Source organism: Trichomonas vaginalis, chromosome VI (assembly GCF_026262505.1).
Source record: "Trichomonas vaginalis G3 chromosome VI, whole genome shotgun sequence".
In the NCBI taxonomy this organism is placed as follows: Eukaryota; Parabasalia; order Trichomonadida; family Trichomonadidae; genus Trichomonas; species Trichomonas vaginalis.
In genome coordinates, this window is record NC_067208.1 from 2,222,621 (window position 1) to 2,239,639 (window position 17,019).

The window sequence follows — 17,019 nt, forward strand, 5'->3', positions numbered from 1 at the left end:
CTTTATCTCAGAATTTAATTCTCGAAATATAGTGTCCATGTCAAGTTTATATTATGTTATACTCTATGGCAACTATAATTAAAAAATGCATTCATTACCCAACGAATATCATCATCAATGCATAAATTGAAGACAATTTATAAAGGTATTTCTCATATATTAGATGCATATGTCATCCTAGTGGATTCCTTCTCTTTTGGAAGTAAGTGATTCACATGTATTACTTCCATAATTTTGGTCAAAAAAAAAATCACTATTGATTAGTGGCAAAGATAAACATCTGTAATTTGATTCTAAATAGTTTTGTATTTTGAGTCATTATATTGAGCTTTTATGAATGGATGCGATGATATTTTTACAAGAATTATAAAAAAGCATGTCATGAAGTGATGATACCACCAAACCATATCTATTGTGTATTCTATTAAATTCTTTAATTATATTAATCAAAACAAACATTTTTTTTTCGAATTATTTTGATTTTTTATAGTCTTATCTAATATTCTATATCCATGTTATCTAATATGAATTTCGATGAATCAAGCGTAAATTCATACGTTGTTTTCTCAAAAAAAAATTTATTTATTGACTGAAGAATTCAAAGGACTTTTGAATTATAAATTGAAATTAATAAAATTTTAAAATGGAAAGCTGAGAAATCATGCATAATGTTATTAGATCAAAAATAATTATAAATAGATGGCCGAACAAATATTAGCTTAATATGAATTCTAATATAAAAAGTAGTATAAATAATGTTTCAACAAAAATAGTAATGCAAAACCGTAAAATATGTTTCAATAATTTGAATTAACCAACAATTTCAGAATTTTACAAATTATAACATTTATGGATAGTGAGAAAGTGATTTCAGGAGATTCAATGACCAAGAATTACAAGAGAACTACATCCAAAAGCATTAGGGATTATGAAGAAGTAAAGTATAGATCAAAATTACTAGGAACAAAACTTTCATTAGTTTCAGATACTCTAAAAATTATGTTTGGTGAAGATGTTACAGCAATAAAGCTTCTGAAATGGGCGAAAATGTTCGAGAGAATGATGGGATTACAAATAGATAGACTCGCACGTAGAAATCGACAGGCATTATTTTGTTGGTTTGCAGAAAACTGGGAAACTATACAACCGTATTTATATATGAAAACAGATGATAGGAAATATTATGACATAAGGATGCTAATTAATTATCATTGAAATCAATTAATTTATTCAAAAATTGAGATGCATACTCAATTTTGTTTGTCAAAAAAATTGAAAGAAAAAAATTACTGGTTTGTTTATTAATATATTGTATGTTAAATAAAATTTCGTATATTTAAAAACGACAAAAAGGATTTTTAGCTTTTAATTGATAACTTAGCGAATATATTTAGCGGCGTGAAAGAACAAAAATTAATAAAATAGTAGAAGTAATCATATTAATTTTGATTTGAATCGATACAAAAAAAAAATTGTAACAAAAAATAATAATATTCAAAATTTGTGATTCGGCATAAATATATATATAATAATTTATCGGTAATATTAAGAATGATTATTGAAATTGTTTAAATTCTGAAGAGAAAAAAAAATTATGAAAAAATCGAAAAATCAAAAAATTGAATGTGGTTATTTTTGCGGTTGAATTGAATAATTGATTGGCATTTTAGAATAAGTCTAGAATAAATTTGTCATATGATTCCTATCCATCATTTAAAATTAGGAGATTGATTAACAATTTTGTATAACTCGAATAGATCTATTAAGTTTCAATCAAATTTTGTCAATTTTCTGGAAAATTTTTCATAATGAAAGAAAATTGATAATTGTGATGAGAAACTGAAATGTTATTGCTTGATTCTTCTAATGATATCTTTGAATCACATTTCCATCACAAAAAAATGATTTTCCAATTAAATTCAATCTTTGTATTTGATTTATATTGTGGTATTATATCGAATCATTTCTTTTTCGTATTAAAGGATTTTCGGCTTTTCTTGAAAATAATTTGAAAAATATTTGTTATTTGCTCTTTTCTTTAATATAGGTTGAAATTGAAGTAGTTCCCTATACATTTTGGTACATATCATTTAAAAATGCGTGGCTTTGCAAGGGCGTAAAAGAGCTCATATTCAAAATATAATGTATTTTCAATTTGATCATTGAAAATGAAAAGATTTTCCCTGAAATTCATATTCTGAGAAAATTTCCAAAAATATAATATTTGTAATGTATACTATTATTCAAAACTAATTAATTGACAATCGAATTGTTTGTGCTATGAATTTATTTCATTGTCTTTCAAATTTTGTGTTAAACTTTTCAAATTGAAAATGTTTGTTTGAAACTTGAAAATTGGTCGTTTGATATAAAAAATACTCCTTTTTACTAGAATATCTTAATTAAATAAAATTTTCACAGGATAACAATAATGAAATCCGAAACAATAAAAAATGATATTATATTTTAATTTTCTTCAAAAATGCAACCCATCAAACGGATCAAATAAATTGTTAGGATGATTACTCTTTTTACTCAATAAATGTTTTCAAAATGAAAACATTTCAATCGATTCAATTACTTTATTATCGGGAAATTGTTATGTATTATCTTTTATTCAGTATTTTTCTAATAACATCTTAAAATCAATGAAAAAATCGGAAGTTTACACGAACTAAACATGCAGATTCAAAACTAAATCTCAATAATTGATGACAACAAAAGGATCAAGTTTGTGCGGTGGATTTATGCAAAACTTTCATGATAAATATTTCAAACAAATTCAATAGTTCATGACTGATAAAAACTATATGAATTATGAAATGAATACACTAGTGTAAGAAAAATGTGTGGTTTGCAATAATAAAATTTCAGTTTCATTTTTGAAAATTCAAAATTCACTTGAGAGTACCCCCTTAAAAATGATGCACTTGCCAGAATTCAGAAAGTACATTTGCTGGTTTTATTAGTGCCTTAACAGAATTAAAGTCATAGCATAATTTTATTAACCCAATCAAACGAAATTGTTTCAGCTGTTATATTAAGACGAAGAGCCATCAAGTCCCTAAACAAAGACTTTTGTTACAGAGAGCTTTAATATTATCAAATTGTTTGAATTCTTCACGATACAGTGAGTATCAGATAGCATTAAATATGAGTAAAAGTATGTTTTTATGTTTAACTCCTTAAAGACTATGTATAATTCCAGAAGTGATGATTTATTTTTTTAGAGAGAAATGGACGTTTACGAATTTTGGAATAAAAAGTGACGCCTATTAAAATGAGCGGAGACTCTCATAGACTTTTTGCGCTCGATAGGCAAGTTAAAAATATTCAGTTTAGAATACAACAACAAATAAGTTTAGCTGATGATGATATACAAAGGTTGGCTGAACAATTAGCAGAATATAAAGCAGAAATCGTCAGAAGAGAGAAAGAGCTTAATAAAATAGAAAGATCGATTGATGAAGTAAATGAAATACGTAGTGGACAGCAAAAGCGCCAAAATGCAACAAAAGGAATGCAAATTTCTCAATTAAATTTTCAACATCACAATTTTATTCAGCAATTAAGACAACAACAGGCAGAAGAAATCGATAAATTGCAAGATATGTTTAATTCTAAATTAGAACAGTTTAATAATCAAGCGAATTATCAAATGCAGAAAAATTTCGAAGATATAAATAAACAAATTGACGATTTAAGATCCCAAATAAACATAAACTCAACAAACTTATCAAGACGTAATAAGCGCGTTAATTCTTTCGATAAAGAAGCTGAAGATCATTGTATTCTCCTTAATAACAACCTTATTTTAGAATTAAGAGCTAGAGTGCAAGCTAAAAATGAAGAAAGAGCAGAAAATTTACGTCAATCTAAAGAAAAACTTACAGAAATCGTTATGGAATTAGAAGATATGGAAAAAGAGCATTCCAGAAGTGTTGCTGATCGTAGAAAAGCTTTAGAACACATGGACAAAGTTTATAATAAGGAATTGATCAAATTAGAGCAACAACATCAACATAAATTGTTAATGCTCAACGGACATCTCTCAGAAGCCGTTAAAAGAGCACAAATATTGAGGAGAGCAGCCCATAAGTTAGAACAGAGCAATGAACGTCAATTACATGATACAATGCGCGAAATTGACTCGATGAACATTACAAAGACTAACATCGATTCATCGCAGAACTTGGAAATGGAAAAACAAAGGAATGAACAAATGACTTTAAAGAGAGATGATTTACAAGCCGAACTTCAAACAAAAGAAGAACAACTAGAGGCTGCAAGAATGCAAAATAACATGCTTAAGAAAGATCTTGCAACTGTAAAGCACCAGTTGAAGTTTGCTCAAAAGAAACAAAGCGGTTATGTCTAATTTGATTTTATTCATATAATTTTTATATATATTTGTGTTATATTAGTAAATATTTGCTTGTTATATTAATACAAAGTTGGTTTCTTTTAGAATATTGTTGAAACAATGAAATCGTTTTATTGTTGCATTGAAATTATGTCGAATTCAATTGAAATGCCTCCAATACTTTAGTTTTAAAATGTTATTAAGATTTTCGAAGCTAGAATTAGAAATTAACATCATCAAACAAAAAATAAAGATTATGAGCAATTAATATCAATAAAAACCTCTAAAAAGTATTGGCTATATGTAGATAGGCAATGATTTTTTATTAGCAAAGCAATTCCGATATGTTATCGCCAATAATTGTAAGAAATAACTTAACATTGAAAAGATATGTATTTAAATCCACATTTGAGATAGGTAAACGCTATATACAAATATAGACTATTAGTTCATCGTTAATGATATGAATTTCTCCAAGAAAAATTTTATTGTTATCAAAAATCGAGAAAGAATATGTTTATTGATGGAGAAAGTTAAGGGAAAAGTATTTCAAAACGTAATTTGGGGCTTTAATTCAGTGGGAAATTTAAAGGGATAATTATTGAAAACGTTGCAACAAAATCAAAAATAAGACTAAACGATATTCATTGAAATATTGAAAGAATATTACGATCGTTAAATGTATTATTTGGACCTATATAAAAGAATTTATTCGATAAATAGTGAGAGTACTCACAAAAAATATTTGATTGTGAAAAGTTTGATCTTAATTTTATGAAATATTTTACAAAAAGAGTTCGAAGATCAATCTATCTATGACCACTCTACAAACAAAAATCAATGAGTACTTTGAATTTTTACAATATCACAAAATTTCTACACAATTGCAAACGCTAGGTACATTCGCCGAATGATTTTAATTTATTATTGTAATATGCATGAAGATTGGTATAATCCAAAATTATATGATTGATTAGATAACGGGCTTTTCAAATTGAGGAGAAGATTAACGTTTCTCATAGCTTTATCTTTCATAAAATCATCAATACTTAATTAAATATATTGCATTGTAATTTTTGAATGTATCCCATAAAAATTTTGTGAGTATTTGCAACAAAAATTATTAAAGGTGACATTGTATAATTTATGTTCTACATCTTGTTCTCTACATAATTCCAAATTTTTGAAATCAGAACGATAGTCAGAAATTTTTACTTCATTTTTGATGATGAGTGACAAACCTCAAGTCTCTACGACTAACTCAGATGAAATTATGACTTTGAATACACAAGGTGGTGGTCATGGTCAGCTTCTTGCTGCCAAAAACTCACGCCTTGGCATAGATTGTGTTGCTAAGCCATTATTCAAGCATGAGAATCATTTTTATCGTGTTATGTCTAAGACACCACTTGTAGATTGCCTTCCCCAATACTGCGGTAAGACTGTCTACAATGGAAGTGAATATCTACTTATAGAGGATTTAACAGCAGGCATGACTAGCCCTTGCATAGCAGATCTTAAGCTTGGAACACGCTCTTTCGAGATCGGTGTTCCCGAAAGCAAAAGATTGAAGCAATTACAGAATATGTCACGTTCGACATCTCCAAAATACGCAGTTCGTGTTATAGACGTATCGCTGCGTAAGAACGGATCAATAGTAAAGCGTTGGGACCGCAATTACGGCAAGAAAGCTTCCCTTAACTCATTAATTGACACATTAAACAAATTTATCCCAACAAACAGAAGAGAAGAGTTCATAGCTAAAGTAGAAAACGTCATAAACAAGCTTACCATTGCCAAAGAGATGTACCCAGGAAGCCGCCTCTATTCAGCTTCTCTTTTGGTATGTTATGACTCAGATAGTCCAAATTCACCAATGCGTGTTGTTTTGATTGACTTCGCTCATGCCTACTGCGACATTACTAAGAGCGGAGGAAAACTCGATGCCAGAGAATTTGATGATAATACTCTTCTCGGATTGAGAAATATAGTCCATATCTTCAACAGCCCTAACGAAATTGAAGAAAGGACAAACTTGTAAGTGCGAATAAAATTCATTATGCTATCTTATTTATGAAATTTTTTTTATTTTTTAAAAAAATTAATTTGATTTCAAAGCCAGTATATTAAAAATATAGTTTTGTACTAAGTTTATATTATAGTTAAAGGAAAAGTATCAATATTACATAGTTTTGGATATTTAAGGATCGTATTTTTGCATGAAAATTATATTTTATCGAAGAAAATAATAATTTACTTAAAATAAAATCATTTTATAGATTTAAAATCTATTGAAAATGTTTAATTCAATCAAAAATTTAAAATGAATAGTTTTTCGAACCTTAATTTTTCAAAAAAAATTCGAAATTTGACTTTGAATCAGCAAAAAGAATGTTTTTCATCTCAGTTTTCCTAATTTCAAAAAAATTTTGGAAAAGTAATGAACGAGTGTTTACTTGTACTACTCATTACTAGCTGTTTGAAATCAAAAACTCCTCTTAAAACAAAAATTTCTATATCGATTTTCTTAGCATCTCAACACACATCCATTATAGTAGTATACTTTCCACACAAATCAGCTTTTAGAAATGTGATCATAACATAAATAGAATTTTAATATATTTGAAAATATTCAACAAATTCGTCAGTAATAGAATAACTCTCCGACTAAACATATACTAAAAACATATCAGTACAGCAATCAATCGTTGAATATACTTAAGTAATTGAATATTTAGGTATACTTATACATAATTCTGATTAAAACTCTTTAGCAAAGAATCAATTAGTGTATGAAGGGAAGGGTGAGATAAACACACAGTTGTCGATACAATATCTTCTGAATTAACTGCATAATTCTTAATCTAAATACTTTGAAGATATAGCTCTTGGTATAATAATTTTCGCTGGTATCAGATTTATTTTTTACAACTTTGAATGTTCCATCCGGAAGGAACAAATTCTTTTTTCATCGTAACTTAGGGAAAATGTATTGTTATTTAGATTATCTAATCCATATCTGCCATTATCTCACGCCAAATAAATATTTTTGTGTAATATGTGCAATTAGTTGTTAAGTTCGAGAATATTTTGTATTGACGTTAAAATTACAATCTATGGTCACATGATCCCAGTTATCCTATCTATGGAGCTAAAGATTCTGTCGTGGTGAGCTTTGAAAGCGAAATCAAGTTCATTTCATAAACTATATCTGTAGGTTCTAAAAACTCGGATAGTTGAACCAGATTTTTAATGCATCGCCTTTATATATTTTATGCGTTTTGGACAAATTATTGACTGGTGATGACAATTGGCCAGCCAAATCAAAAAAGTTCGGTAAACAAAATGATTTCCATATTGGCAAGTGATCATAAAAAAGTTCCCGAAATCGATCATGAAAATGAATGGTGTTCTCTATTCAAAACCGAAATTTTTAGCGATATGTCACTTCACTTTCAAATGAGAGTTCTCATTCTCATCGCACACGCAGATTCCACACACAAAGCTACAGCATTTCGTATTGCTAAGGCCGCAGAGGAAGCATTCGATGCTGCAAAGATCGAATATCGTGAAGTAATTTTACATGAAGCTGGATTCGACCAAACATTAACAGAAAGAGACTTCATTGAAAGAAAATCAGATCATTTCGACTACATTGCCAACCGTGTCGAAGGCAATATTGTCGATGTTATCGTTAAACAAGAGCAAAATGTCGCATGGGCAACAAACATCCTTGTTGTTGGCCCAATGTGGTATTTCAGATATCCAGCTTGCTTCCAGGCATGGATTGAACGTGTCTTATCCGGCACAAAGGGCGAAGGAAAGAGAGTTTCCTTCGTAATCTCAAATGAAGCTGATGAAGAGTACTATTCTGAGCATTCTCCAGAAGCTGGCTCCATCGAGCAACTTCTTTTCTCAGAATACGTCGCTTTCATCTACAGCAAATACACAGTTACAAGACCATTAGGATATTATAACGCAGGAATGGGCAAAATCCCAGATCCAGAGAAGGAAAAGGTTTGGATGGCCAAGTTCAAGAAGATTGTCGTCGATCTTGACAAGTGGCAGCTTTGGGGTACACATGCTAACAAACCACCGCTTTCCCCAGATACAATGATTGAATAAAGGATTTATTTTTATGTCAAATATCAAATTTACAAAAAAAATGTTTTGTAAAGTGTCATAATTTTTTATCAAAAATCAAATTTACAAAAAATTGAATAAGAAAAACGATTTTCTTTTTTGCTCAAATTATGAAATCAATAAGTTACACTATGATCTCAGCAAAATAAATTTTCCCAATTTTGTAAAGTTATATATTTGACATATGATTTTTTTTGGAAGATCCAATTTCAGATCAGTTTGATTCAGATCCATTTGGAATACTATAATCATAACAGATATTAACTCAGGTTCTCATATGCCATATATTATTGAATTTTGAATCATTCATGCACGTCCATTTTGATTGACTTGTTGTTTGAATCTGCTGGTAAGAATTATTGCAATCCAAACAATGTATAACTAAAATACTGATGATTATTAATATTTTCTAGAATAAAATTTTCAGATCTGTGAAAGATCAGATAAAAAATCAGATAATTTCGTCGTGTAGATATCAAAATTAGCTATTGTATAATGAAATATGATAAAATATATTAATTTTCATCTTCGATGTAACCTCGTGGAGAATTTCGATGAAAAATTTTCTAACAGAAGATATTCCAGTGGCTTTAGACATGGATAATTAATGGTCATCGTAATGCGATCAATTCAATTTTATTTTGTGAATAGAATTGAATGAAATTTTATATTGTATTCAAAAGCATATCAGATATATGCATTATTATTGTAAAAAATTTAGAAATAAAAATGTTATCCGCCGAATTGTATTCAATCAGAAAATTTTATTTCAAATAAAATTCCTTGGTTATCTTTATCAAAAAATAATGATAACAGGGATACAGTAATAACAAATTTATGTATTCATTATGGGAAACTACAAAATCAATACTAGAAGCTAATTGATCCATAATTTTATCCTCAACAAAAATATATTTAAATTCATAAATAAGATTTTGTTTATGAAAATGTTTGAGGACATATATTATTAATTTCAATTAATTTTCTTCAAAATGATCTGCAGAATAATCAAAATTGAAGGAATTAAATCTCAACTTAGTGTATTATAATAAAATTAATACATTTCTCGCAAAATCAAAGAAGCTAAAATTTGAAATAAAAATGAATATCTTATTCGATTGAATTGATAAAAATTACGTTTAACTTAATGCATTATTGAATAAATCAATATCATTTTTAAAATAATTGCATTTTCTGATTTTCATTTTAAAAATTCTTGAAGTTTCGGAACATTTATAAAAGAATTATTTGAGTCAATACTTAACTCTTTCAACTACTTTATCATACTCGTCTTTGTCATTGCATTGATCAGATTCATGGCAAACCGTAAACACTCATTCAAAAGTTCTATTTGAATTTTAAATACAATACTTGGTTGCCAGAAAAGTATCAAAATCTTAATTATTAATTGTTATTGATTTTGCTTGAGTTGCAAAATTAAATTGATGGTTGCAAAAAACCAACCACCAACAATAAACTATTGGATAATTCCATGTAATTCAAATCCACTTGATTCTTGCTGTTACTTTGGGTATTTTTGAACTAGGAGTTTCTTCATCTTCTTTGATTTGTAAGAAAAAATTAATTTAATCATCTTAGGCTAGACCATTTTCTTTTGTTTGCACCAACATAAAAAATTAGCATGATACTCCATTTTGAGCCTAAACTATATATGATAATAAAATATTGTAAAACAACACATTTTTTTAGTTTTTAAGGATATTACACTGTATATTTTTCGCATTAAAAGTAAACAATTTCAATCCAGCGTAAAATCGAAAGTCGCTTTAATGTCATTTTGATATAATCAGTTAGTTTATAGTTGATATCATTGAACATACAAATTCTTATTTTTTTCTATATTTATCCTTCAACGGTCAAGCTCCAATTCAACTACAACAAGAAAAATTAAGACATCTTCTACAATAACGTGTTATTTTGAAAATTATCTAATAAAATTTTAACGACATATACAAAAGAAGTGCTACAATAGAATTTAATTAGTCTGAGAAGATCACGATATTGTGTGATAAAATATTGCGAGTTTTGTCTGATTCAAAGTGAATCAAGACATGGAACATGTTTCACATTTGCTGTTAAATCATGTATTGTTAATAAATATAATGTCATAACAGAAATGCAAGTAAGATCAAAAGAATTTCAGATCAAAGGTGCAACTAACACAGACAATATATTCACGTACATTATTGAACACATATGTGTGAATGTTAAGTTAAAATATAGGTATTTTTTAAATTTGGTTTCTGATGATATTAATATAGACTGTTGCTTTTGAAAGATTCAGACTTTGTATTAATCATATAATGTGGTTAAGACAGAAAAAGATTAAGTTAATGAAAGTGAATAGGTAATTATTATTAACTATGGATTAAATTTAAAATATAAAAAAAAAAAAAAAAAAAAAAAAGGTAGTGGGGCCTCCAGGCACTTCGTGCCTTCTAGCCCTGAGGATGATTGGTATAATGAAGTTTTTTTTTTCTTGGGATGGCCTTCCGGGCTCTTCGTGCCCTCTAGCCCATAAAAAGTTTAGTATAAATGAAGTTTTTTATTCGGAAAACCTTCTTCTGGGTCGAAAACATTATATAATGTGTCACTTTTCACAAATTATATATGTTTTCATGTTTTGTCAAGACTTCTTCGTAAATGTTTTGTCAAGACTTCTTCGTAAATGTTTTGTCAAGACTTCTTCGTAAAATCAGACAAAAATAATGTTTAGGGTAGAAGGTTAGATCTAACCTCTTTTCTAACCTCTTTTCTACCCTCATGAATTTTCATGATTTCTTCGTACATGTTTTGTCAAGACTTCTTCGTAAAATGTTTTGTCAAGACTTCTTCGTAAAATCAGACAAAAATAATGTTTAGGTGAAGAGGTTAGATCTCACCTGTTTTCTCACCTCTTTTCTACCCTCTTGAATTTTCATGATTTCATCGTAAATGTTTTGTCAAGACTTCTTCGTAAAATGTTTTGTCAAGACTTCTTCGTAAAATGTTTTGTCAAGACTTCTTCGTAAAATGTTTTGTCAAGACTTCTTCGTAAAATGTTTTGTCAAGACTTCTTCGTAAAATGTTTTGTCAAGACTTCTTCGTAAAATGTTTTGTCAAGACTTCTTCGTAATGAGTGTAAATGACCAAAAATATAATTTAGGGTAGAAGGTTAGATCTAACCTCTTTTCTAACCTCTTTTCTACCCTCTTGAATTTGTCATGATTTCTTCGTCATAGGCACGGAGATAGGACGGTTATTTTACAAAACTGACAACACTTTGACCGAGTAGTTTTTTGTGCTGAACAATAAGTGTCATATAAACATCTGTCAAAAACCGTTTTTTACTTCACTTAAAATGCCACGTAAGCTACGTAAGAATATACGTAAGAGGAAGAGAGCATTGAAACATCCAATAGTAAAACTAACACCACAACACAGTTGCAACAACCAAATTATGAATGACCCCACTATGTTGCAACAAATGTCAAGCAACCCTATGCTTTTAAACCGAGTTATTGGTGCACAGAGTGGAGGTTTAAGAGCGGCACTTTTAGCGAAAATGGCAGGCTATGGTGGAGCTGCAGACGGAACAGCTTATAACCTCAAAGTCAAATGAATTTGGTTCACTTCAAAAATCAAATAACAGATGTCAAAAAGTCAAACATAGACATACAGAAACAAATAAGTGAAAACGAAAAGAAACTGAAATATGACAGACACACAAAGAAACTCAATGAGTTAAACGTAGAGAAAAAGAAGAAAGAAGAACAACTGAAAGAACTAAGTACAGAGGAATATGCGAAAAAAGTGTCAGAAAAAGCAGCAGAAGTAGCAAAAATGGAACAAGATGTTATAAAATTTGAAAAACCATACTTACTCAATATAAAGTACTGAAAGATGAAGAGATAAAACAAAAAGCCTGAAGACATATATGGATAGCGATGAGTATAAAAAGAAGTTGAAGCAAATGTAAAGGCAGAAAAACTTTTACAGTTGCAAAACCAAACCGTACAGTATGAAAACTTAGCACAAGAAAGTAAAAATAACGACGCAGCCATGCAAAAGGCAATGAAAAAGTGCAGAATATATAAAAGCTAATAATGACTGGTTAGATGCCCAAGCCAACGCCAAAGCAGCCCAACTTATAGGGTCAATAAGGACAAAATACAAGCGGATGAAGACAGTTCAAATGAAGCTTTAATGAATGCTGACTTTAAGAACGCCTTCGAAGCTCTTCATAGTAAGGTGAAACTAGTGAACGACTTCTCATCTGGAAAAGAACTGAAGTCTGAAGGTTTCGACAACGAGTTAAGAGAAAGTAGCACAAAATATGACGAAAATAACAGATGCAGCAACGAGACAGGCAGTTCAAAGTGCCTATGACGCGTTAGAGCAACTGTTGTGGAAAGTCAAGAAAAAGAGTTACAACAGACTAAAACAGACCTAGTAAATGCTTTCTTAAAACGAAAAAGTCGGGTAGGACATTATGCTGCAGATGGAACATATGTGCCAGCTGGTGGAACTTATATACCACCAAACCCTCCAAGAGAAGCACCTGCACCAGGACTACCTAAAACATTTACATCGTCACATGGACACAGACACAGGCATGCACCAAAACAACACAACAACCAACAGTTCAAAACACTGCACCACAACCAAAGTTCAAAACACTGCACCACAACCAACAGTTCAAAATCCAGCACCACAACCAACAGTTCAAAATCCAGCACCACAACCACAAACAGAGCAAGGACATAAAAGAAGTAGAGAACAAGGAAACCAAGAATTCTTAAAATGCTTAAGGAAGACTATGGTTACCCAGATACTCTTGACTTTAGTGACAGATATAAAGAAGCTATTAGAAAGTTCAAGGAAGGAAATACTGACCCGAACCTATTTAGCTTTATGGTCAGCACCAAATGGGATATAATTTCAAACCTGGAAAATACAAGCTCGCTAAGGGATATGATTTAATAGCATATCATCCAAATGACATGACTGAATTTACTCCAAGATATTTGGTGTCAGAGCTAAACGATAATTCAACTCTCTTCATGAAACGCGTAAAAATAGAGACGGAACGAAAGAAGAAAGGTTTATGAGTCCGGATGACTTAGATAGGGAACTTTTTAAAAACGGTCTCGGAATATATGAAATGCCAGCAGATGAGGTACAAGAAACTCCACAGGAAGAAGTTCAGATACAACCAGACATGGAAGAAATAGTTCAGCAACAACAGCTAGAAGAGCCTGAAGGAAACAAACAAGTCCCTCCTTTGGAAACTAACTTCACAGAACTAGATGAAGATTTGGAACAGCCGAAAAATCTTGACCCTCAACAAGAGTATGCGGAGAATATGGAATCTTTCCAAGAGTCTAAGAAAAATTCAGCTGACATAGTAGAAGAATATCGAAAAATGTTCGCCGACATACAAAAGACTCCAACATCAGATGAAAATATCCAGCATAGAATGGAAGTACTGAAAGATAATGTACACAAATACAACAATCTTTTTACTTACGAGCATATAACGTTCAATCTTTGGATGAACTCGGTGAAAATAAAAGGTTAAATTTCAACAAAACATATAGAAATGAAACATTGTTTAAAGTTCATTCAGAACCTAGCCAATATGGAAACAAACCTACTTTTGTTTTCTGCAGACGATGGAACTACAATGAGATGGGGTCATAAAGCTAATCCGGATAGGTGGTTCATAAACTTACAACCACAATTCCAAGAAGTTGTAGACGCAATGGAAGTGAATGGTGAACCAGATGTAGCTGGTATTTTCAGCGCGGCTTTAATGCCATTGAAAGATATGAAAATGCAGATATTTTGGACCAGTATGAAATGAACATGGCTGATGGAAATATAACACCTGACGTTCTAGAACATTTATCTCAAAGAACTACACAGAACCATAGAGATGGTATATTTGGTGAAGAGTTTAGAAAGAAAGTTAGGGAGAGAGAAGGAAGAGAACCTATTGTACATGACCTTGCAAACGAAAGTTTGCAAAATGTCATAAAAACTTACTTTGCAGACAATGAACCGAGAAGGGATGAATATTTAAGAAAACTCAAATGGACAGTACCAAATGAAATGTTAGTATTGAAAAACATGTTCCTTGACAAAATAAAACCAACTACAGAAATAAATGACGCAAGACTGAAACATTGGGTAAAAGCTTTCCCATTCACAAAAGATATTATTGGTAACATGGAAAGAAAACCAGAATGGCTACAAAAACATATATTTGGAAACGAGCTTATTCCATATGGACAAGCTATATTTGAAGAGCTTGAACCGGAAACTCAGGAAAGAGTCATGCAAACAATACGCGAAGACTCAAATACAAACTATGACAAAATCTTTCTAGGATATAGGTTACCTGAGTTGGGCGACCAGAGCCCAAAGGCAAAAAGGACATGGGAAATTTACAACATACTAGGTGAACATGAGGCAAAGATGCAACAACTTGAAGCAGAGGGCAAGTTACCAAAAGCGACACCAAAGAAGAAGAGTAGAACAAAGTAAAGCTTGGTCCGAGTGGGTTCTATTATGATATATAAATCCAACTATTCTATATTTTTACCCATATGAAATGTACGCCGCTCAGAATATAACGCCAACAGTTTTGGATGCCATGAACGGAAATGTTTCCGAATGGTATAACGAATGCGACAATGCCATTAGAAGGTCAGAAATAGTTCCTGGAACTTACGAATATACAACTGCTGTTTCTTATGGAAATGTAGGTGAGTTTGGTGAAGGTTCTTCAACAACAGTAGATATTGCTTGCGACAGGTTTCATATTATTTCTATTGACAACTCATTCTTATACGTGGAACAAGACATTGAAATAAAACCTTCTGCCAAGTTGTCTGACAAGAAAGGTTGCAATGGAATTTTCTATGTCGGATACCAATATGCTCCAGAAGTTTTCATGGGATATAAGATATATTCTAACTCTGACTTAGTTCAAACAGTAACATGGGCAAACTATGAATGGTTCGCTTTGAGAAACTCAGTACAACCACAAGCTAGAGAACAAACAGACCAGTATGCAAATATTGAGAAAATAAGAAGACTTGACCCTAACGTTCCAGGAGTTTATGTTAACCTTTCTGGTTCAGATGGAACTGCTGCCACTAAAGTAAAACTGAAACTTAGAGTTCCTTTGTCATCTTTCCTCATCTTCAGGTTTTTAAGATACTTGCCAAACTGGGCAGGAAAAATTTCTATTGAACTTACTCCAAGCAAAAATAACTTAGTCATTGCACCAACACAAGACCCATTCAGCATTACTGTAGCTGGAACTGGTGGAGCCAAGTTCTGTGACTTTTGCAAAGACAAAGTTGACTTAGACTTTGGTTTCTCAAACTTCAACAATGAAGTAAACTATTATTTCAATGCTGCTGGAACTGCTTGGGACCCAGTTAAGTTCACATGCGAAAAGTTTGAATGCAAGAGAATAGAAAGCAGACTTGCAGTCTATATGTTGGACCCAGATATTTCAAATGCTTTAGCTGCCAAATATATTGCAGTTCCACTTATGTTCCCTATACACCAAATATCTGTCAAAGACTTTGCAGGTGAAGTTGGAAACCAAAGTGCTGACCCAGGTGCAAGAACAGATATTGCTTTAACAACTGCAATGAAACATGCAGATACTATGTTTGTACTGTTCAGACGAACTATAAATGACTATTCTTGTTTCTACAACCCCGGTATTAAATATCATATAAACATAGATGGCAAATATTATCCAAGAGAAGAATATTCTACAGTTGAGGATATGAGGTCATACAACTTGACATTAGATGCTATGAACTTTAACAACAACTTCACAACGACCATTAACCCTGAAATGCAAAGTTCTATTATGCCATATGTGAAAGTATGGACTCATACAGGAGGTCAAAAAACTCAATATACAAATGGAGACCGTTCAAACTTTTGGCTTGGCATTCCATTTGCTGACTCAGAAGACTTTATGGGTGGTATTTCAACTGTTTGTACTGTACAAATACAATATACTGGTGACAGAGACGGTCCAGATGAACTGAGAGCAAAGAAGTTTACAAAACCAATAGCACTTTTCACGGAAGATGCTCTTTTGAAGATTCGTTCGATGAAACCTGCTGGGGCTCCTCAGATTGGCATAACGACAGCTTCCATCGAGCAGATTTTGGCAGCAGGTCAGTAAGTTGTTCTTGAACTGACTTCTCTCCGTCAAATATTGACAGTACGCCAGTTTTGACATAATATTGTATTATAAACTTTCCTTTAGAAATATCTGTAAGTTTTGTTGTTATATTTTTGTCTGCTTCAAGAACTTTCACCATTTCAGTTATACCAACTTTCTTTGCTTTATGAAAATATTTTGGTTCAGCAAAGACTGCTATTCTATAACATTTACCATTGTTTGTATAAAGAACTATTCTGTCAATGTATTTGTATTGTTTGTGTGTGTAAACTTTGTTCTGCTTCAATTCGAA

At 31.0% G+C, this 17,019-nt stretch overlaps 4 protein-coding genes and 2 pseudogenes across 6 annotated transcripts, besides 1 other annotated feature; all 6 read left to right on the forward strand.

Moving 5' to 3' along the window:
- Nucleotides 1–3,280: 3,280 nt before the first annotated feature.
- Nucleotides 3,281–4,644, forward strand: TVAGG3_0791700 (uncharacterized protein; the record flags this gene model as incomplete). Its single annotated transcript, XM_001302264.1, has 1 exon — nucleotides 3,281–4,378. One exon carries the CDS (start codon nucleotides 3,281–3,283, stop codon nucleotides 4,376–4,378), a length of 1,098 nt encoding a protein of 365 aa, XP_001302265.1.
- Nucleotides 4,645–5,581: 937 nt separating this feature from the next.
- Nucleotides 5,582–6,480, forward strand: TVAGG3_0791710 (inositol phosphate biosynthetic process; the record flags this gene model as incomplete). Its single annotated transcript, XM_001302263.2, has 1 exon — nucleotides 5,589–6,404. One exon carries the CDS (start codon nucleotides 5,589–5,591, stop codon nucleotides 6,402–6,404), a length of 816 nt encoding a protein of 271 aa, XP_001302264.1.
- A 1,342-nt stretch (nucleotides 6,481–7,822) lies between these two features.
- Nucleotides 7,823–8,509, forward strand: TVAGG3_0791720 (NAD(P)H oxidoreductase-related family; the record flags this gene model as incomplete). Its single annotated transcript, XM_001302262.2, has 1 exon — nucleotides 7,823–8,488. One exon carries the CDS (start codon nucleotides 7,823–7,825, stop codon nucleotides 8,486–8,488), a length of 666 nt encoding a protein of 221 aa, XP_001302263.1.
- Nucleotides 8,510–10,904: 2,395 nt separating this feature from the next.
- Nucleotides 10,905–17,019: part of a mobile genetic element that runs on past the window's edge.
- TVAGG3_0791740 lies at nucleotides 13,141–14,086 on the forward strand (annotated as a pseudogene). Its single transcript has one exon. A coding segment is annotated over exon 1 (946 nt).
- Nucleotides 14,193–15,045, forward strand: TVAGG3_0791750 (annotated as a pseudogene). The gene has a single exon. A coding segment is annotated over exon 1 (853 nt).
- TVAGG3_0791760 (protein of unknown function, DUF4106 family) lies at nucleotides 15,465–16,321 on the forward strand (the record flags this gene model as incomplete). The annotated part of the gene is made up of 1 exon (XM_051246928.1): nucleotides 15,465–16,321. A coding segment is annotated over one exon (857 nt), but the record flags the coding sequence as incomplete, so codon positions are not given.